This window comes from Xiphias gladius, chromosome 8 (genome assembly GCF_016859285.1).
Source record: "Xiphias gladius isolate SHS-SW01 ecotype Sanya breed wild chromosome 8, ASM1685928v1, whole genome shotgun sequence".
Classification (NCBI taxonomy): Eukaryota; Metazoa; Chordata; class Actinopteri; order Istiophoriformes; family Xiphiidae; genus Xiphias; species Xiphias gladius.
This window is the reverse complement of record NC_053407.1, coordinates 278,820-302,286: the sequence shown is the minus strand read 5'-3', so window position 1 is coordinate 302,286 and position 23,467 is coordinate 278,820. Positions and strand designations below refer to the sequence as shown.

Below are 23,467 nucleotides of genomic sequence, written 5' to 3'. Positions count from 1 at the left end.
GAAGGCTTTTCAAAGCCTCTTTTTTGTCAGTGACTCATCTTATTCTCAGGATATTTAATATATGAACAAAGGCAAACCTTTCTTTACTATTCTCCTCAATGGTTCTGTTAGAATAAAAAGTTTATCTGTACAAGACCAAAAGTCAGAAGTCTGCTAGAACCAACAGCACAATGATGATTAAGTTACAGTTAAGTAACCGAATTTTTATAGCCTTTTGTACTGTAATGGCGCGTAACAACTACAGTAATATGGTTAGGGAAAGATTGTGGTTACCGTTACGTACAAACAAACAACTGCTGACTGGCCAATCCATCATTCTCACATCCACACCCTTACTTTCTGCCCCGCTATGAAGGGGGGTTACTTCCTGCGTTGGTGCTGAACATTGGCACTGGATGTAAATTTTGAGCTGCATAATCATCCAATATGACAGGGATACTGGGCTGGGTGGTCCAAACCATACTTAATGGCAATCTAAACTTTAATTTTTCAGATACTTTGTCATGGACCAAGGCCTTGGTCAAATGGAAATTTTAGCCTGAAGTAGGTGCAAGAAGAAAGGTAAAAGGGGTTACATAATTAATTGGGAATCACCTTTTTATATCACAGTGGGCAGCTAATATTGAGCTTTCAGCCTGAAAGCACCTTAGTACCCAGTAAAAAAAGCTGGAGCTCAGTGACATAGTGGATAGTTGCTGGTCTGGCTCACTGTTCCTTTACGGTCAGCAGTATCAAAATTCGCCAAGGTTGAAGTCATATAAACAGCGTTGCTGAAACCAACTTCTCTGATTGAAAATGAAATGAAATGAAATGAACTGATGTCGCTCTGAAATTCTTATGTTACAAATGTTGCTTGACAAACATTAGACCTTGCCATTAGTGGGAGGAAAAGTCTCCATGGGCTACACACTATATACTGTATGGTATAACTTCCTGATGTAATGAAAAATCGACATGGAACTATGTAAGGAAAAGCAAATGAAATCAATTTGAAAAACAAGCATTTGTGGTGGGCTTTCCTTGGTGTAGTAGCAAATACATGAGCACTGATTCTAAACACAGTGCACAGTTCATCATTTTATTATATAGAAGCTGCTGAACGACACTTTTCACAGCTGAGTTTATTAGTATGAGTTTAAGGTTTAACTCTTGTCTTACATGTTTTAGCTAGTTCAAAAAATGACACTAACGACCATTATAAAGGGCCATTTTCTTGACCACATCATGCAAGTTTAGCTGGTTACATTAGTAAGCCAAAAGGTCGGTGTAGACTCACACCTCAAACCACAAATTCCATGTTGGCATGCGTCATGAATTAAAGATGTTGCTCCATTAATGAAAACCACAGTCCCTCTGTCTCTAACATGAAACACTCGGTGAAAAACTTATGGTGCACAGCATGTCAACAGGCAAAAGTACAATGTCCTGCACAAACCTCATATCCTGCAAAGTTCATCTCATAGCTCTGACTGTCACATTCACTGAGGCTGAAAATATTCAAATTATGGAAATTCAGCTGCGACACAAACAACTTCAGTAAGATTTGCATATAATAAATGGGGCTTTATCTGGAGAACATGGCAAATTGGTGCTTTGGAATGGAGAACTAGAAGTTTGGGTCACACAAACCCATGCTATGTTCACAGATATAACAGGGAGCTCCAAATATATGAAGGCTGTTAGGATTGATAGATGTAATAGAGATAACTGCAAAAGGCAAAGTACTGATTTGAAGAGGTATGAGGTGAGCAGTGGACATGAATATGAAACATGCAATTAGAACCAAACCAGATCTATGCTGGACTCTGGACTCCTATTCCACTTCCAAAGCTGGACATGAGCACAAACACAATCTGAATCTCCTGGCGCAAGGGCACGTGGATATAAGCAACTCATTTTTACAGTTTAGGTGACCACTGGCAATAGTGCAATGCAGAATGAGAAGGTGGTTCACCAGCTACATAAGCCTCTCTCATCCTCTTCAAAAGCAGAAGACCGATTAAAGGAATATTTTGACATTTTTGGAAATAGTCTTATTCGCTTTCATGACAAGATTTAGATGAGAAGATCTATATCACTCTCATGTCTGTCCTTTAAATATGAAGCTACAGCCAGCACCTGTTGAAAAAAAACAAAAACAACATCTACCCGCTAAACCTATGGTTAATACATATATCCTGTTTGTTTAATCTCTACAAAAACTAGAGTAGAGTATAAAGGACACATTGCAGTTTTATCAGGGATTATATGTAGGACTATTTCTTGACCAGGACCAGTGACGTCCTGGAATCTTGTTGTCACTGTGAGATTTATCTAGTCTCACTGTTTCCCTGCTCCCAGTCTTTTAAGCCAAGCTAACCGGCTGCTGAATGTAGCCTCATATTTAACAGACAGACATGAGAGTAGTATTAACCTTTGCATCTAATGAAAAAATGTATTTCCAATTTTCCCATGATGAACTATTCTTTTAAATGGACTAGCTGGGGCTGAAATGTCGTTGGTACTCGTTCTGAAATGAGCACCAAAATTGCACTGTGCCATCTGATATGAACACAGCCTCTCCTCTCACCTTTGCACAGTGAGGTTTGTTTAGCACTGGTAGGAAAAAAGGGCCAATAATGTTTTACTAAAACATCTGAATCCTGTTGCAGCCCTCTACCTGAAATGAACTCACTCACATTACGTTATTAAAATCAAGGTTATTAACTTATTAGGTCATTGATACATTCATTCACCTCCAAAGACCTTAAAGAATGTAGGAGTAAAGAAAGTAAAGAAGGCATTGCCAACAGAGGCCACAGGATCATTCCAAGTACTACTGTATATATATTCACTTAGTGTGTCCTTGTTTTTTCTGTGCCCTTGTTTTACAGTGTCACCTAAGGTGACCAAGGGATCCTCGAGGATTTAATTTAGTTGCTTAATGTAGTTCCCCCCCCAGCTGAGACTGATGCAAAATCAGCTTATGGAAGCTGAGTTCAGCCAGTAGCGTGTGAATAACATCAGAGACATGCTGTCAAGCAAGCATTGTGAAATGTGCCTCAACACCAAGTCACGCCTAATGCTCTGACACAAATATGGCCTGATTACATTTTCCCTCTCCAGACACTATGTATAAACCAGCCTCTACCAATTGGTAATCACTATAGCCGGACTGCAGAATATTTTGTGGTGCAATCACAGTGTGAGATGTATCATTTTAGCCTGACATGAAGGAGTGACAGTAAACCAACCTGACCAAATGTCAGGAAATGAAAAGTCACTAGAGAACACCAGGCAAGGGAACTAACTTTTGAATAAAGTTATTTTTTTATTGTCTGACATCGCAGGTCAAAAGAACAGAAGCCCCCTTCACAGAATGTTTTCTCTGGAAAATAATAAGCACAACAACGCGACACATTTTCCATCCAAAGCCATCAGTCTGCTCCTGTATCAGATGGCACTTAGCATTTTAAACACCCTTAAACTCACAGTAACAGTGAACTTCTTTGACCTTGACACTGCTGTTTATTCCTGCAGGTTCAACGTGAAACATCCACAGGTTCATAAATCCAGAGCTCCGACCAGATTGTTGGAGCTAACAGCTCATTCTGTACTCTAAGCTAACAGGCAGGTTTCCTTCCTGAGATAATGAACATTTTCCACTCATTATTTTTTCAATTCGTGCAGTTTGGGGCACAAAAACAACTTTCCATGTGGATCTCCTCATAAGCTCTCCGTCATCCTGGGGTGTTTGCCTCCTGCCTGCACGCACATTTCACTGAAGATGTCTGTAGGTAGTGTGTAATATTGGAATGTATATCCTTTGTACTGAAGCAAAGCCTCTGTCTAGCTGCCCAAGGTGCTGAATAAACTGACACTGTGTTGTGCTTAGACCCACAGCAGCGTGAATCAATGTATGGATTTTAAAGAGTAACAACACTCACAAAAGTAGTTTCCGATACTTAACTTGTACTTGTTACTGATCAGAGAAAGAATAAAAAAACACTAGTCATTATTTCAACAGTTTAATCACATTATGTGCTGCTAAAGTTTTCTCAAAATCTGGCACAGTGTGCCACCAAGTGAATCAAACAAGCAGAAGATTTTTGTGTTACAAACAAAGATTAGCTGCACTAAGGCACGTCGCCAGTTATAAACACACAGCAAAATGGGCTGAAAGTTAGATGAGCAGCATTCAGTTAAATAATGTTGCAAAGTGACGGCAGGGAAAAAAGGAGGGCCTCATGTCATTCCTGTTTTGAAAATTGTAGCTCTTATATTTGACTCCCCGGTTATCACTGATTATGACAGGGACATGACTATAGTTTCGGTGTAAATGGTTATCAATACTGTGGGGGTTTTCTGGCGCTTGGCAGCTTTCATTAAGACTTTTATCATTTGAATGAGTATAAACAGGCCATGAGCCAGCAGGACCCTCTCTAGCAAGCGTGGGTGTGTTTTGAATAAGATGAGGTTGTTAACAATTACATTTCTTCTAACTCATAGCCATTCGGTGGAACTGACTACAGTGTTTGCCATGTTTTTCTCCCTGCTTTAGACTGGGCCCTTTTGAACCCAATTCAGTTCACAGGGACAAGGCTGATCTGCCAACAACTCCTACAGCCAGCCCCCATTGAGCGGACCGTAGTTTTTCAACCATGCACTCTGCCTCTTCTGCCAGCTCTGTATATCTAACATCACAACCCAGCTCAAGGCTGGACAAAGGAGGGGAGACCACACATGAGTTGTAACTAAAAAAACGTTTATTTTACAGAACTGAAGCAGAAATTAACGTACAGACAAACAAAATGCAACAAAGCCAAATGGCGTGGAAGCCAGGGGAGAGAGAGAGCTGACTGCCACCACCTTATATAGTGCAGCCAGACCATGTGATCTGAATCTCCCTGAGGACCAAACTCCGTGGGAGAGAGGCCTACTCAGGGAGGGTCTTCACTCTAAGCTTTTCCTCTCATAGTGAAAAATAAGTTCTGTCTTCAGTATAAAAGCCGATTGGTGGAGGTGTGAAAAGCAACTCTCCACACCGCCCCACCGCTGTCATGGGCGAATTGTCTGTGGCCATCATCGTGTACAGACAGCATTTGCACTCTTGTCTGTGTGACAGTTGTCATTGGTCCACTGTAATGGGCACTGTTTGCAATCTACAGCCAACACAAAAGAAGCCTGCTCCTGAGTCACCAAACGCAGGTGACGTTTCATGATGTTTGATGTTTCATTGTTGCAACGTTCACAACAACAGCCTGCACCGAGTTAGATGAAAATCTGATGGAAGAAATTCTGCGTTATGGAGGAAGAATTGCTGGGTTTATGGTATTTGCTAAATAAAAATGGGAATCAAAGAAGCTGGTCTCTTCCTGTAAAACTGACTCAGATGGAGAGTTCATCAAATGGGTGAGACTGAAGCAGCTCAAAGACAACGAGATACACTTATTTTCACTAGTATAGACTAGTATACACTAGTATTTTTGTAAGTCTGCTGAATTAGTTTGCTGAGTTAATGTCAACACACACAGTGCGCCCATTGGTTTGAGTGAATGGTTGGCCGGTACGTTGAGAATACTGGCTTCAGGAGGATCAGAGCTGCAAGTTGCAAGCCTGGTGCAACAGGTGTGGTCCATAATGTTACAAATCTGCCGCAAGGCAAGGTTCGATCTGTTTGATTTGTTAATTTCTCCTCACAACCACGGCAATGGAGGGAGACTGAGACATTCTTTTGGTAAGTGTAGAACTTTTCTAAGTGCGTTGGTGCAATAGGTGGATCAGTATGCTTCCCCCTGAGTTCCTGCCAGGCATGACCTCCCCCAGTCCCTTTGTTTTGGTAAGAGATGCTGCATTCCCTCTTTGTGTGAACCTGATGCAACCCAACCTAGGTGAGTGATACATATGAATCTAATCTGTATGATGACATAAACCATATACATCACTGTTGATGAATAAAACTTGAAAATCTTTCCGTACACATGGAGTGAGCAGAAATTTCAGACATTTAGGCTCAACCCATTTAGATGAAGAAAAGATCTACGACTACAGACGAAGAGATTAGAGGGGAGAAATTGCAGGACACAGCATTCTATTGGGACCAGGCCGGCTAGGCTGTGCGAGACAAGGTCCACACTAGTTGCAGAGGACATTAGCATTAAGGTCGACAACAAATAAAAAAAAATGAATGTGAAAAGTCTTGAGTGGAAAAATTAGCTGACGTAATGAAAAAAAAAATACTGTACGGTGGTATTTGGTGCGTTTTAAATAAATTCACCTCAGTATCTCTTATATCAATCTGTGCATCCTGGGTCTGCATATTGTTCTATTCAGGCATTTTGAAAAATAGACTGTTTATCCAAAATGAGTATTGTTGATAGTATTTACTCCAGTGGTGACATCCATATGAACACAACGGACAAAAGTAATTTTTTAACAAGGGCCATTGCTTCTAAAAACAATATTTTGGCTGAACACTATCTAGGTTAGTGCGCTATGACACAAACTCTTGATTAAATGTTTGGAAGTAATAGGAAAGAAAGAATGTCTTCATCTTACTGGTTTTCTGATGTTGCTAATTCAATTTCAGCAGTATATAAAAAATAACAAACAATAAAAAATCTAATTGAATAAGACAAAAAAGTTCAGCACAATAGATTTGTAGTCAAGAGTTCAAAACAATACAATAAGTTTTGAAACAGCTTCCCGGGAGGTGTTCATGTTGGCAGTGTGTATGTGTAAAGTGAACCAACGCCATGTGCAGAGAATTTAGTAAAAAGTCTGTCTGTTCACTTGGCTGCAGAAATATCAAACACGCGTTGCTGCTGTACCAGGGAGCGAGGGTGCTGAGGCTGCTGGTGACAGCAAACTGATCTTTCTCTTCTCTCCGTGCTCTCTCTTCTCTTCTTCTCTCTGTGGCACCCAGTCTTTTCATTAGAACGTCTTTCATGTCGCCCTCAGTCTCCTTGTTGCTTGCCTCACAGTCAGTAATTCGTCTGATGGCTGTGGTGAATGTGGGTCCGGTTCAGAAGTATGTGTAGGGCTTGTGGATTCAAACTGGGTGAAGTTGTCCTCTGGCCCAGTAACCCTGAGTGCAGAACATTTTTATGTAGTAGTGAAAACAATCACTCAGTCTATTAAAAACAAGTTGATAAAATTTGAGAGAGGTGCTACTGAGAACAATGGGCTTGGGCGGTAAACGGATACACAAACAAAAAAGTTGCAGCAAGACTGAACTACTTAACAGCACACATTCATGAGGAGTTATTTCAAATTCTTAATAAGTTACAGCTCAGCAGGTTAACATAAACCACCTTTTCTCTACGCCTCACAAGCATGTCAAGCCAGGACAAAGATTGGAGAACTGCAGGACAGGACTTCAGACTGTCTCGTTGTTCTTCCTTCTCACTTTGACTAAACAATCTCTTATCTCCTCCAAGAGTTGTTAGCCATATGGCTATCTTTGTAGTCTCTGTCAGAGGTGTCCTACAAATACCTCCATGCAAATCCTTCCTCGTAGCTAGCCATCGCCTTTTGCTTCCTCTTAAAGGAAGAAGTGACTTCCTGGCTGCCCCTATGTTTTTTACAGGCAGCGGTGGAGCAGAAGAGTTGAGGTCACATACCAATGAGTCGCAATTACAGGATTGTAAAGGTTTGAGGTTGCACCCCACCGCAAGAAGCATGTAGTCCGCTTAATCTGGTTCAGTGGCAACCTGGGGCAGTCAGTAGTCAGAGCAGTCAGAGTAGTTGGAAGTTTTGGTGCATGGCAATATTTATTTTAATGGTGCATAAGTATGAGACACAAAGCAGCAGTTACATGTTGGATGCTCCGTAAAACTACAAACAAACACAGTGCTTGAAGTGATAAGTATCATGTCCCAGAGACAACACTAGTTTCAGAGTCACCGCCTGCGTGTGTGACGTTACCAACAGCGTAACGATAGCCTGCTCGTTTCACAGCGACGCAGTTTAGTGACAAATCAACTGCTGACCCAGTTTACAGAAGACGAGTGACTGAGTGAAACTCGGATCAACCTCCGGACTGTTACCGGGAGTTCCCTCAAATCCTCGTGGTGGCACTGGATGAAAAGTCAGGGGATCGCCAAAGTCAGTAGGATTCTGGGCACCATTGATATCCGTACAAAATTTTGCATAATAAATTTGATATATATTGGGAATGTGATTATAATTGCATACTACAGAGAAGTAAGTCTATTTACAAGCAGAGAAGAAGTATTATGTAGAAGTTTATTTGGAATTTATTCAAAGTATTATTTCGACCAAATAGCAACAGAAACTAAAAGCCTCAGTATATTTCAAATGAACCTTTTAGTATGATGAGTCATCTGTACACGTCTAAGGGCGTGTACAGTGTACAGTGTTTCTACCTGCTCTGACTGTCCAAACTCTGTTCTCATATCCTCCTCCTGGTTGCATCCAACTGCCTCTCTGATCTCTCGACAACTCTCTCTCTGTGTCTTTGTCATCTTGACACCATGAATCGCACGAATGTAGACAATAACACACTTTCAGACAGTGTCTCCTCAAAGGCAGTTCAGTAAGTGAAAGAAAGACTTAAAGACAGGTCGGCTGAACTGAAAAATGTGAACACTCCCAGTGAGCTGATTGAGCTAGAGGCAGGAGAAAGAAAAGAGAAAGAGAGAAAAGCAGAGTGAGAGGGAAAATCTAAACAGTGTAAGCATGGAGATAATCCTCATGGTTAAACGTTTACTCAACTGCATTCGTTGCACTCAGTGGTTCACATGAAAAAGTGGTTGTACTACTTTCTCAGCCCACACACTTGGCGAGTCAGTGCATAAAATCAGAGTCAGTGTCAGATTGTCTGCTTCAGAAAGTTGCAACATTTTTCAGGACAGTCCAGACAGTCCAGACAGTCCAGCAAACACTCAGAGGCCACTCTCAACCAAACCCCCTCTCCTGCATCTGGATTATGTTTTTTATGAACGTAATAAGGATTTGCTGTCAATTTACATATTTGGCATGTCACAAATAGGTACTGAGTGTATTAATAAAATTTTGTTTTCCACCAAAATGACTCCAGCATTATTACACTGTTTTATGGTTCTTCATAGACTCTCACAGCACTTGGTTCAGGTTCGGGAAAGATCCTGGAAAGATCCTTAATACAGAAAAAGTTCACGGTGACTTCAGACACAACCTGTTTATTTACATTGAACCAAAACCGACATCTTTCCCGAACCTTAACCAAAGAGCTGTTGTTGCTGGAACCACAGACGGGATTCTGGATGAGAACCCGTCTGACAGTCCTGTGCTTTTTACGCCCGTCATCCGTTCCAACCACCTCCTGGCGACTCCTGGCGACATTAATAAATGTGAAAAACAACGAAAACAAAAAACAGCCAGCACCACTACATAATCAGTAAAACAGTTTATATGAACAGAATTTTTGAGAGACAGAGTTGCTCCTTTAAACCAAAAACCATTTATAAAATGCTTATTGACATTTACAACTGCAGACATGATGGATTGTAGAAACCATGATTTATTGACATTTATAACTTCAGGTGACTGACTAACTTTTGCCAGTTGCTTGTTTGACTTTGTAAATGTCATACTGACATTTCTACCTGTCGACTTAATGACTTATTGGAAAGTGTGAATCCCTACGTACTTATTAATGGTTCACCAACATTTATAACTGTATTATTACTGAACTGACACACACAGCCATGGTATTACCAAAGCATTTTATTTAAACAGGATACGATGATGCAAGCGAGTGTATATTTAAACAACAGAATGGGAACTACCTCACTTAAACAGCTCGTAAAAAACAGCTTTCACATCAACATTTCACATTTACTTTGTTGCTCTCTCTACATTTGTACTATATTTTAACTTTTGCACACATATCAACAACTAGTGAAACTCTATGTTTCAGTTAATGAAAGGGTTATACCGTAGTCAGTCTGTGGTTGTTTCCAGAAGATAAGTGGACCAACAGTCCATTGGAGAGATCTCCCTAATGAATTAAAGCGCTAGAGAGATAAGCAAAGTGTCGAGATGGGGGAGGATTTTCAAACAATCTCGCAACCCAAAAAGTCTTCGTATTAATGGCTTATAACTGATATATAATGCATTAGTTATTGGTTTATTGACCTTTAACAAACCCTCAGCTAAGAAACAATGAAAGAAGTATAAACTTTGTAACAATAAGGAGAGTAAATGTAGTCTGTTACTTAGTAAATAAGTAATAATAAGTAATAAAAAAAGTCTCTGAGTACAATGGTCCTTCATAGCATGATATCACTGTCTCAAATGGTAGTGTGACTGGGCTCTTTAAATCCTAAATGTCATCTTTTTCACAGCATTCCTTAGTGTTGTGAACAATCCCGCCTCAGTCTTGCCAAAGCCCTCGGTTGTAATGTTGTCTCTCTGTTAAATAATGGAACACTGCATTCTTTATGGTTGCTCCAAAGCTATTATATTTAATTTTTCTTCTGATGACAGGCAGTGTGTTCGTGTGCTCCGCCTTGTTCCCGCCCCAGCACTTGTCAATCATCCTGATGAGCTGTCAGTTACACTGAGCACGGTCCATGCAGTAAAGCCTCCACAGGTTAGAGACCACGGATATCTTCATAGGTCTCTCGTTCTGCTCATTCCGTTGTTTCTGTGTTTAACTTTAGCAGGATAGAGTCCATCTCTCCCACATTTCTTAAGCTTCCTGTACCTTTCCCTCTGTCTCGATCTGTCCTCTGTTGTCACGGTAACCTAACCAGCGCAAAGCTGTCAGAGAGCTGACTTGTCAACAGCCGGCTTCCTCGTTCACAACTGACATCGTAGACACTCTGTCTCTCTAATGACCATCCTTTTCTCTCCCTGTCACTGTCATGCTGTCAGATTCACACACACACATCAAACATGCAGACACATTCTGTGGGAGTATTTTTCCTTACTTTGTTTTACACATCTTTTTGTAACATGTGGATGATAATTGTGACTGTATAGTAGAAGAACATGGATGAAGAGTCTGTGAAGTAATTCGTAGGTTTTTGTTTTGATGCCTATATTAGGTTTTACATGTTTTTATTGGAGCCAAGAAATCCAAATCTGGGCAACAGGTATTTAAGGTGGTTACTGAATTTCCAGATTTGCTCTGTTTTAGTTAGTTTATGATCATTGGAATGAAATAAATGTATTTTGCAATATGGACCAAGTAAACATAGCATAAACTGAAATATTGAAGGTATTTCAGTTATTCAGGGTTTGGTAATGGAAATACCACCTTAAGGAACTTTATTGTTTATCGTTTCCGTTTATATTATGCTTTAGTGCATAACACCATACACATTACACATTTGCACTTAATCAAACCAAATCCTTGCCATAGGTGAACACGGGGCCTCTGGAGGCCCGTCACAGTCTAGGGCTTTGGGGCAGTGGCATCCCATTAGCCCTATTTATAATCCAGGCTTGGTGAGCAGTCATGTTGAAAAAGACAGCCATGCACATCAAGACTTGCATGAGTCTCAGAAGAATTTAAATTAACTAAACTAAAACACTAATTTGGTGGACACAAAAAAATCACTAGGCAGAATGTAACACACAGAGGTTTTTTTTAGAGACAACACTTAAGGGCCATCACAGGAAGTGCGCCTTAAAGCACGTCTGCATTGGCTTCTGTATTCAGCCATGGTTGTGGTTTGAATTCAATTCAGTTCAATTTATATAGTGCCAAATCATAACATACATGATCTCAGGGCACTTTACAGAGTAAGGTCAGGAACGTACTGGCTACAAAGGTTGGATTGTGCATTCAGAAGACTGAGGGCGCAGTGGTTCTGTTACTTCCTCATGCAATGACAGTGATATTGCACATCTGTGACCTACATACAGTATAAGTAAACTTAATTTAAAAAAATGGTTTGTGTTTTGCTGCCATGGAGGAAATCCTTTTTTCCGACAACATAAACAAGTTAAAAATGTCTCTGAATGTCTTTTGTTGTGCAGAAACACAGTAGGTCATCTTATATGTGGGCCAAAACAGTAATTGGAATTAATTCTCTGGTGACCATGAATGTCTGAACCAAATTTGAGGCAATCTATCCATTTGTTGAGATATTTCAATTAACCAAACTATTATACCAACATGCCGATCAACTTTGGCATCTTTGGACTGCTGATACTGTAGGGCAGAAAATTGAACCAGTAAACGATAAAATCCGCTGATATTTCAACAGCTGCAAAAGACTGAGTCAATACAGAGGTAAAAAACAATTTGACAGGATATTAACCTTTTAGTTATGTACAACAATTTGATTACAATCAACACTGGTAGCTGGACTGTGTGTGTGTGTGTGTGTGTGTGTGTGTGTGTGTGTGTGTGTGTGTGTGTGTGTGTGTGAGTGTGTGTGTGTGTGTGTGTGTGTGTGTGTGTGTGTGTGTGTGTGTGTGTGTGTGTGTGTGTGTGTGTGTGTGTGAAGGGATAGAACAGAAAGAGGAAGAGAGAATGACAAATAGAGAGAGAGAGAGGTTTGTTTCTATCCATCTATCATAAAACCACACCCTGGTCACATGCAGTGCATTAACTGGCCATTAGGAATCAATGGTTCATCCATAATGCATTATGGTCATAGGTACATTAAGAAGTCGTGACATTAATATATGATTGATGTCATCTGAATGGTTGGGACCAAACCCTTTTAGCCAAAAAGCTCAGTCGAACAAATACAGCTGCAGCAGCAGTGCAGTGCTTTACAGTAAGGACAAAATGAAAAAAAACTGGGCCACTACTGTCCAATACAATAACACACTAGAAACACGAACATAAAAGACTTCATTTCTCTTACAGTCTTTTCTGTCCGTTTTTCGAAAGCAACCAAAATTGCATCTGTTTTACAATGGCACATACTGTATATGTAACAGCTCTAACGTCCACTACTTAAAGGATAATTCAATGATTTTACAACTGAGTTCTTAATTTCACAGTTCTGGCCATCATTCCTATTAGTATGACGAGATGTAACTCAACAAATTATTTTCTGAGATATGAGAAAACAGTGATGTCACTAATACAAGTTCAATTCGAGTTCAACAAGGAAAACTCCAGAGAAAAACTTCAATAGTCAGATGTGTGATCACCAAATGGGAATTTGAATTTGACAAGACTAAATGAAGACATCGTCGTCACTGTGATGGAGAGCTAACTTCTCTAATGTACCATCACCTGCTGGTCGATGGCTGGATCAGCTTTGATAAGGACAAGACACATGTCTCATTACCTTTACATTTGTTTTGGACCCTGTGCCACAAATAAGAATTGTATTGCTGTTCGGTAGTTTGCTGTCAAGTCTCAGATTTCTTAGCTCCCCACTAGCACTGGAACACACCACGTCACCTCTCAGTCTCAACTTTCAACTCTTTCACTATCACTTTATGCATGTCTTAGTCTAGACTTAAGGGGCCTTTTAGCCCTCTCTCTCTCTCTCTCTCTCAACCCGCAGGCCCCCCCCCCCCCACCCCCAGCCAGGTTCTGTTTTCTTTTTCAGGTTTAGAGGAGTTTTTCCTCACCGCTGTCGCCAAGTGCTTGCTCATGGGGAACTGTTGGGTCTCTGTAAATATAATTATAAAGAGTCCGGTCTAAACATGCTCTACATGAAAAGTTCCCTAAAGATTTGGTGCTATATAAATTCAACTGACTTGAATTGAATTGAACTATATGAGCCAGCCTGCCACCTAAGGTCATCAGAAAATAATCATCTGGAAAAGTCAAGGCTGGACATTTATCAATTTATCATGAAGAAATTTTGTCATCTGCCTCTGGAAAAGGCATAAACATGATGATTTCCCAAGTGTTACTTTATTTTACAAGCCCTATGAAGCAGGCAGCTGCAAAAATAATTTGATTTCAACTTAGATACTTGTGTAAAAAGAGAGGGTTTATTTTTATGATAGCATAAAACCATTGTGAAACCACATTAAATCTGTCAATCAATATGATTCTCTAGAGTTCTTTTTTCCATTTTAACAACACTATGCCTGGTAAAACTGTTCAACAGTTGGGCCTTTGTCAATCTTTGCCTCCAAAATTGATATTTACTGCTATCAGTGAATAATACCTGCTCTGTAATATGCTAAACAATAAAAGACAAGCTATTTTACCAGTGTGTTTTTAATACATGAATCTACAGACAACCACAACATCTACCTAAACTTTGAAGCTTATGTGACGTGTGTATGGTTGTGCGTTGTCATACACGGTGTCAAGTCTAGCTAACATCTCGATCCCTACATGAGGGATCCTCCAGCGATTCAGTATTGCAATTCTATGAAGTGTGGTAACTCGGAAGAAAGATTTTAAACAGTAAAAACTTTGGCTAATGTAAAGTCAATATTTGTTTACTTTGTAAAGAAGGGATTCCTAGTCACAACGATGGCTTTGATGTTCATGTAAATGCTATTCACAAATTGGAAACTGGTAATTACAGTAAGGCCAATATGACATGAATGCAGGCTTTCGGTTGGAAATTAGTAGTGGACCAAGATGATATGACTATGACATCTTTGGGGTTATTTTTTCAGACATGACAAAGCTCCTCCAGAGCCTCAGAGGACTTACACAACATATAGAACTTTTGTCAGAGGCTTGGTGCCCTTATGTGTAAAAGTGAAGTTTGCCTTTGATGGTGATTTTATATCCCACTAACTTGTCTACAGTGAATCCATTGTATAACTCGGGGGAGAGAGAGAGAGGGGAATGTAAAGAGTCATAGATAGAGATACTGTGAATAAACTGGCTTTTGCCTTGTTCTCTTTGTCCTGCAGTGTGCCTCTGGTGAAACAGCTCCCATGGGAGCACCGTGGGTGTTCCTCTGAGGGAGGCAGCTCCCTTGTCCTTGTCTGCCATATTCAAAGGGAGGGCTGCTTTAAGGCCCAGTGTGTTGTCGCAGTGTGGCTGCTGCCTGTTGCTCTGTTGCAATGTTAGGTTAGATAACTGTCAGTCTTTTTTGATGCACTGGAATGCCGATGAGTTCGAATGATGTGACAGCCAGCATGGATTTTGAGGCCATGGCCTGCATCCAGGTTTAAAATCTGGAAAAACTGGAGTCAAATAGACCTGACTGAAATCATGGTGGACTATAAAAATGTCACGTGTGTGTCAGACTCATGTATGAGACTCAATAGTGGATCCAAATGACAATGAGAAGTCAGTGTTTGAAAAGTTTGTATTTACATTCCCAGAATCCCATAGTATGATGAAACTTAACTTAACTGGACACATCTGTAAGTTAAAACTGAATTTCATTTGGTCAATTAGTTGAATCCGCATTTTTCTGTTAGAAAAAATACTAAAAATACATTCCTGAGCCACACTGTTGCACTGTGTGACATGTTCCTTCATCACCATGAACACACACACTGTAGTTTGTTTTGTCCCACACACACCATCCTGCTGTCCCAAATACTCACTGGAGCACCAAATGTGGATTTATCCACCACTGAAAATAGTCCCCAGCAAATGCACTTTTCCCTCCTGTTTTAGTTTGATAAAAACTAAATGGCCACATTTCTGAGGCTTTTAAAAAAACAATTAAACTATATATTTGTTAGCTGTTTTTAAAGATTTATGTCTTTAGTAGCAACCAGTGGAGCTAAGTCACACAGACAGAGTAGGGAAGTCACATAGTATTGAGAAGTGCACTGCTGGTTTTGGTCTTTTCTTACTGTCATGAGATATGGGCTTCTATTTAACATCCTGCCTCCAATGTCGACATCAAAAATATTTATTATCTCAAGTTGAACCATAGTTTATTAGTATGTATATATGTACAAAATTTCAGCAAGTTTCCACTGACTAAGATTAACCATACTTTCACTATGTCTGTGAAGCCTTTCGGATGAGAGGCGAAACCTCTTAGAGCAGGTCCAGTTGCCTTCGCGTAGCACTTACAGAATATTTTCACTATACTCTACCTATGCCCTGTGCAGATACTGAAGCACTAAATATTTTTTTTAAAATATTGACAATGAACATCCTCGTTGAATGAAAGAAGGGATTTTTGCAGAATTGTACCGAGGACTGTCATTTTGTCACAATTCATCCTTGGACACAGCCTTAATAAATCCTGGGCAATATGAAACATTGACTCCCATTAGCCCCTCAGCATGATTTCTATTACTGTGATCCAAATACATATTGTAAAGCTTCGAAATATTTTCTCTTCTTCATTTATATTATTACTGTGAATTTGTGATCTAGTTTTATGTTTGTACAGAGTGGTTACATTTTAATTGAAAGTTGGATGAGAACATATAAAATGTGCTCAGTAGAGCGCAGAACTCCGCCAAGGCCAATGTCAAAAAACATACACCAGACTTCAGAGGAAAACATTCAAATTTGTAGTAAATGATCTGGATCCTCCCCAAAATTTAATGAGTTTGCCCCTGGCCAATTCCACATCCCTCCACCAAGTCTGGTGCAAATTGGTTCAGTAGTTTTTATGTAATCCTGCTGACAAACAAACCAACAGAAAGATGCGGGGAAACACATAACCCCCCTGGTGGAGGTAATAAAACTGTACATACTGTATTTCATTGCCCCATGACGATAGATATTGCACACACATATATATAGGTTGTTTTAAATGACATTTTTATTTCACCGTGCCATAGTCACAGGCCAGGGCCCGGGGATGTTATACAACACAAAGTAAGTGACACATTTAAAGACAGCCATAAAATCAAAGGTAGCTTATGTAACGTTCACTCCAGCACCGTATGAATTTATTAGCAAAGGGAAAAGGGGAAAATGAGACTTTCAGAAACAGGAAACTTATCATCTTGTTTGCTGGATGAACCTATTTTCCTTCTGAAGATGTGGAGCACAAATAGCACAAATGGAGAGTTTGATCATCGAACCTAAAGTGCCAAACTCTTACACAGTATTTCTTCATTTCAAGGTACATCAGTCTTGATGCAAATGTAATGTAACGACTGTGGATAAAATAATCTGTGTTGCACTGGGCAACAGCCGGACTGAAATTATTTTGCTCCAAACTCCAAATCAGAGTTGATCACTCAGCCTCAACAGTACCAACAGCCGACATGTCACCACAGTCAGCCATTGCATTTGGTCTGGTTGGCAACCACCTCGCCTGTGTTAAGATTAAAACAAGATTCTCCATGTCGACTCGACCCGGCAGTAGTTTACACTGAAGGTGACAGTTTTCCCACAGATGTCTGGCCTCTCTTTCACTGCCTCCTCAGACTGCATTTTCAATTTTGAAATGCGGTTTTTTGTGCGAAAACAGTCTGCGCCTGAAAAACATAAAAACGGCTAAATATCTTCTTATTCATCCTATTTCAGTTGGCAAACGACAAAACTGCATCACAGCCAAAATGTGGCAAAGATTTCATAGTCACCCAGCAAAATTAAAATAATTACAGGTCAGTGACAACAGCTGAGCTGTATGATTGGCTCGACTGACGTTTAAAATGCGATTACAGAAACAAATTAGAGACAACAGAAAGTTATCTTCTTATCTTTGCTGCCACAAAGCCCCCGCCTGTGAGGCGACACACACACACACACAACCGGTTGCGACTCCACCCGGTATCCTCTTGCTGTCTGTGGTCACCCTCCCTGTGTTTTAATGCGGCTGAAATCACGATACAGTTGTTCTCACATATATTTTGTTATATAATCTTCTGTTTTTGTTTGTCAGACAACTGAAAGAGTATGAAATTAATCACAGCCCATAAACACTACATATTAACCAGCTGTCATTCCCAGGCTGCTGTGTTGCTGATAAAATCATTATTTTATAATGAGGACGTCATCTGACAAAATCAGCCTAAATCTGAGTTATTGACAACAGCTCTGCTGTGTATCCAGCTATATTACAAACTGAAACACGATGCCAGTGTTTTAGGACTCTGGAGGCCTTATTGGAAAAACTCTGCTGTGGGGGGAGAGAAACGCTGTTTTAGTCTGAATGGAGGACTGAAACGGAGAAACAAACACACATTTACAAATTTAACCGGCTTAATGGAGGCAGCTTTGTGTGTCTGACCTAGCAGTGGCTCATTTGCACCACTTAGCAACGCCTGGCAATGTCTTAGTAACCATGTGGCAACACTGTAGTTACCTCTAAGCACTCATCAAATGAATGATTAGCAATAATCAAATGACAAAACACACATTTTCTTCTTAAACTTTTTTTTTCTTCATTAATTTTTTTATGTGCTCACATTGAAACTGGGATTGTTGAATAATTGTTCACAATTTCCAACGTTGCAAAAAAGCAGCATTTAAAAACTCCTCAGTGTAATGGCCCTGTAGATAATTTTGTTAATATTTACAAACTGGGATGTCTATTAAGACAAGAGTTTAATTTACTCTCTGCTTATTTTTCTATTTTTCTAATGTAAACAAACAAAATCTCTAACTAAATGCATTACCTCACAATGATACATTGTATACCTTTTCTGCAGGTTGATTTCAGACCACACAGAAATGCATGGAAAGCAATAGCTGCTAAAAGGAAGGAAATGCATGTGGGATTTTTAATAATGGAATAAATCATGTTAAAACTGAGAACTGAATTAGGTTTGATTTTTGACTTCATTACCAGTTTGTGTGAGTATGTGTGTGTGTTTGTGTGTATGCGGCCGTGTTCGTGTGCGCACTTGTATGGCTAGACATTGTGGGGACCAGTTTGAGTTTTAGACCTCAGAACATTTTGGCTCGGTCAGCACACCTTCAAAGGGCTGTTTGACGGTTCAGACCTGGTTTCCGGGTTCAGGGTAGAATCGGGTTTAAGTTAGGGTTGGGGATACGCATTTAGTTGTGATAGTTAAGGTCTTTTTACCAGCAAAAGGCCCAAAGTGTCAGGGAAAAGCAAAATGTAGAGACTGAAGGAGAAGCTAAATAAATAGGCAAAAGAAAAAGCAGCGGAAATGAAATGAAAATGCAAATGGGAAAGGAAACTGCCCTTTTAAATGCCTGATTAAAATCTGTATTCTCAAGCCAGTTTGTGAATCCAGTTATTTATTTCTCTTTTTAAACTGCTTTTTGAAATAGATTTTTAAATTCCATGATTTATTTATGAATTCATTTATGTGTTTTTAAATCATGTATTTATTGACAGTTTTATGTTTTTGTAAATCCCTTTTAATTTGAACTCTTTATTGATGGATTCATATTTCATTTATAAATTCTTTTTTTAAGTTCCTCTTTTTTTGCCCATTAAAATATCAAATAATGAATTACTTTGTAATTTAGACTATTTATTTATGGATTAATGCATTCATTTGTAAACAAATTAAGTAATGCCTATTTTAATTGTACAATTAGTTGTTAATTAATAACATTCTTTACTACTGTTTCCGTGACTCCTGTGGTCCTCTGTAGCGGTTAGGGGAAGCAGCTGGGGAATGCTTCACGTCAATGAGTGTCCTCACAAAGGTACAAGTACAAACATGTTGAGCCTACAGGTATTCCTCCGCCAGCACAGATTCCTCAGTGCTTTGTAGTTGGGAGGATTTTACCTTATTCTGAGTTTAAGTGGAGCTTTTACAAAGCAGCAGCTTCCTGAGGAGAAAAAAAACACACACGAAGAGAAAGACAGACAAGTTCTGAGAGAAGGAAGGAGGAGGCAGGTAGTGCCCACAGTGATGTGATGATTCAGATCTCTTTTCTCTTTCTCAAGGTTTTCAGCTTTTTCGACAGTTTTCTGTTACTTTCAGTACCGGTCTTTCCTCACAGTCCTAAAAGTATGGATGAATCTGTCAATTCTGCAGAATTCTGTACTGTCGGAATTACTCTCCGAAGAGTACCCCAGGGCTCTTTTTTTGTATTTCACCTCTTGGCCAAATTATAGACAGTCGTGGAATTAATTTCCACTGTTATGCTGATGATAATCAGCTGTATGTGCCTATAACGGCTGACGACTCTTCTCAAATGATCAAATTAGAGGCCTGCTTGTCTGCTGTGGAAAACTGGATGTCAAACAATTTCCTGCCCCTTCTAATTCAGATAAAATTGAGATGTTGGTAACTGGCCCGGCGCAATGGAGACAACCGTTCGATCGAGTAAAAATAGCCCACGACAACTGTTATTTCTCATAGTCTGACAGGCAAGAATCTGGGTGTCACATTTGATCCTACACTGTCCTTCGATCAGCACATTACAGACATCACCAAGACCGCCTTTTGTCACCTACCTAACATAGCTAAAATTCAGTCTTTTCTGTCTATGGCACATGCTCCTAATCCTACTTCATGCCGGATTTGATTTTTGTAATGTTTTGTTTTCTGGCCTGCAGGGTGCTTGAATTAAAATTCTCCAAATGCTTCAAAATGCTGCTCCTAGAATTTTTTACTAAATCCGGAAAATTTGAACCCATTTGAGCTTTCCTTCACTGGCTTCCTATCCATGTCATATTTACTTCCTTATGAGCGTCCAGACTGTGTGCCTCTCTCTCTCTCTCTCTCCCTTAGTTTTGTGCTTTCTCATCTCCCTCCTCTCTCTTCCTGTCGCTTTCTGCAGGTTTTTCTGCCCCTGGAGCTGCAGAGTCTGGGTCTGAGGCTGAAAACCACCTACTGCCCCCATGATCCTGCTCAACACCCACTGCGTCCATTATTATTATTATTATTATTATTATTATGATTACTTCACATCTCAAATTGGAACCTGCATTGTGCTATGTTCTCCTTTTCCCTAACTCCCTGAAGCTGCAACTGTATGCTGAGCACCATTAAACTTCTTAAGATGACATTATTTCAATATTCTGTTTACAGCCTGTAATGCTGCCCCCAAGTGGCTGTTAGTGCTTTAAGACTTATCCTCTGGGGACTAGGAACATCCGATACAAATTTCATATCAGCATTAATGTCAATATCTGGCTCTGGACCCAAGTGTGAAACGAGGCAGGCAGATAAACTGACCGCCACCAGCGTTTGGCCCAAAAATCAGAGACATGCCACCCTGTATTCCACGGTCAGCGTTCCACATCTCATTGGAGGTGTGGGTTTTCTGTGTGACAGTCAGCTCAGGAGGAGACAGCTACGACTTATGATTGATCAAATGACATCCAATCGGTCTGTAAACAGTAAAGGATTCGGGGAAGTTGCCCACTTTGCCTGGTTGGTCGTTTTCTTTTAAACAAACACAAATGTTACACGGTGCTTAACTCCAAGACAACAGACATGACTGAAAGTGTTTGTGTGTGTGTTTAGGAATAATCATCCATTGTGTTTTGTGCCTTAGGCTGTATTTCTGTGGGGTTACCACCATCACAAAATGTGCATGTGTGCCCCCCCCCCCAATGTGCACACACATTTGTGTCAGTTTCCACTCTGCCCGGTAGGTGGGACTTGAGGATTGGAGGATCGAGTCTTCCTCTCTCTCTCTGCCTCCCCTGTCTCTTTTCTATGGCCCTCCACCATTCTCACTGCCTGATACCAGCAACAGCACTAGAGAGAGAGAGAGAGGGGGGGGAGAGCGAGATGGAGGGATGACATAAAACGATGCAGAGACAGGAGGACAAGAGAAAGAGACTGCAAGCGTTCAGACCCCTTCATGTATGCACCTGGAATATTCTGGGGATTTCTTTCCTTCTTTTCTTCCTTCCCGGCGGTGTGTGTGTGTGTGTGTATTTTTTTTTTTTAATCGAGCAGAGAAGCCGTGACTAGCATCCTCAAAATCTCTGACATACCCACACACACACACTCACTCACACACACACACACACACACACGCACACGCACACTCACACGTATGGATACGTACGGACACGAAGGGAGATATGTTTTTTTTATTTTAACATTTGGACTCCACTGAGAGAAATAAGGTGACAAGACCGGTTAGGCTACCACACACCCACCTAGGCGCGGAGCTGACTTTGGAGAGGATTGGAGTCCCCCCCCCAATACTGCTGCGCTGCAAAGTTGCGAAGAAACCTGGGGACTTGAGTCGTGACAGCATGGATGGATCTGGTGTGTTATTTGGCGCATTCGGCGTCCGTCGCCCCCCCAGGATATGCTGCTGCTGGAGCGTTTTCATTCTGCTCAGCGTCTTCTTTCACAACTACCTGAGCTCCTCGCTGGATTGCCCGCCCACCTGCACCTGCTCGCCCACACAGATCTACTGCAATAAGTCCGACAACAGCAAGTTCTTCCCGCTGCTGTCCTTCCAGGGCGCCGGGAGCGCCGGGAACAGCACCGGGAGCATCGAGGACCTTTTCCAGAACATCACCTCCATGTAAGTGCTGCCGCTGCTTTAGCTCAGGGCTCTCGGAGACGTCCTATGGCTGTGTGTCGGCCGTTGTTCATTAGAGCTGCTTGTGGAAATACATCCCAGTTGAGGTTACCGTCATTTTGTTTGGACGGAAAAAACCTTCACACTTTCCAGTTTATCTGCAGAATGGAGCAAATCCTTAAAAGGCGACGTCCATACGTGCTAGTATCAAACTGATGTTAGTTATGAGAAAGGTTCCTCAGTTGGCAATAGGGAGAGATTCGTGCTTTAAAATGTGCTTTTTTGGGGGGTAAATTTGGAGTTTTTCTTGCGGGAAATAAATTTAAATCACCACAATATGTATGAAAATTCTTGTCTGAGGTGGCCACAACCAAGGCCTTATTTAAAACTTTGATATTAAAACTAAATATACCCATGGGACCATGGACACTTAAATAACCTCAGCCCAAACTTCTAATATGGTGAGATATGATGGCAATTTGTTTTTGATTTGATTATAAGTTAGTGGCACTGTTGAGCAATGTAGGACCAGTATCTTTGTAGTGCACAATGAAATATTTGGATCCAGACTTAAGCCTGAGAATACATGAGAATAATTCACCAAGTTAGTGGTTAAATCCCTTAATCATTAATGTGGGAGCAAACCGGCTTACATTTGGTCTATTTAGGATCTTATTCGGTTGTTTTAATCCTTCTTGTCACCCAGTCAATGTAAAGGTATCTTAGTTTGGAATATTTCAGAGCGTTTTAAAGGTAATGGATCCTGTTCCTTAGTCATGGGTGAACATCTACAAAGATACAGCTCAGAGCCTGTCAAAACCTGCAATGTAGTGGTCAGTAAACAGCATTTACGTACCTAAAAAAGGTGGAGGCGGCAAATTCTTACCAGGGAAGGGCTTACCTTTTTTGATATTCCCGTTGACCAAAATGACTTGAATGCTCCAGCTGAATCATGTGAATCAGTCCACATATAAAATGGCCTAAAAGATGTTCACCAGCCTTTTTACTTTGGACGAGCAAGTGGAAGATGGTTAGAAAAGCCGGCTTTTTGAATCAAACGCAGCTGGAAAAGCAGTTCCTGATTTTGTCCCTTTTAATATCATTATTTCTCCTCCCTGTCACTTGCTGCAGTCTTTTCTTAAATACCTTCTTTTTTTTATCCCTTGATGACAGAGAACAGCACAGTCTGAGAGCTAATAAGCCCAGATATCTCCAAATAGCTTTTTCATTGGATGATAAAGGCAGTCA

At 40.5% G+C, this 23,467-nt stretch overlaps 1 protein-coding gene across 1 annotated transcript in view; it reads left to right on the top strand.

The window, feature by feature from the left end:
- The first annotated feature begins 21,944 nt into the window (after positions 1-21,944).
- The window catches only part of ntrk3a (neurotrophic tyrosine kinase, receptor, type 3a), a 223,015-nt gene continuing 221,492 nt past the window's right edge, over positions 21,945-23,467 (top strand). Inside the window, exon 1 of the mRNA XM_040133118.1 lies at positions 21,945-22,222. Within this exon, the coding sequence (XP_039989052.1) occupies positions 21,945-22,222 (278 nt within the window). The remainder of the gene's footprint in view (positions 22,223-23,467) is intronic.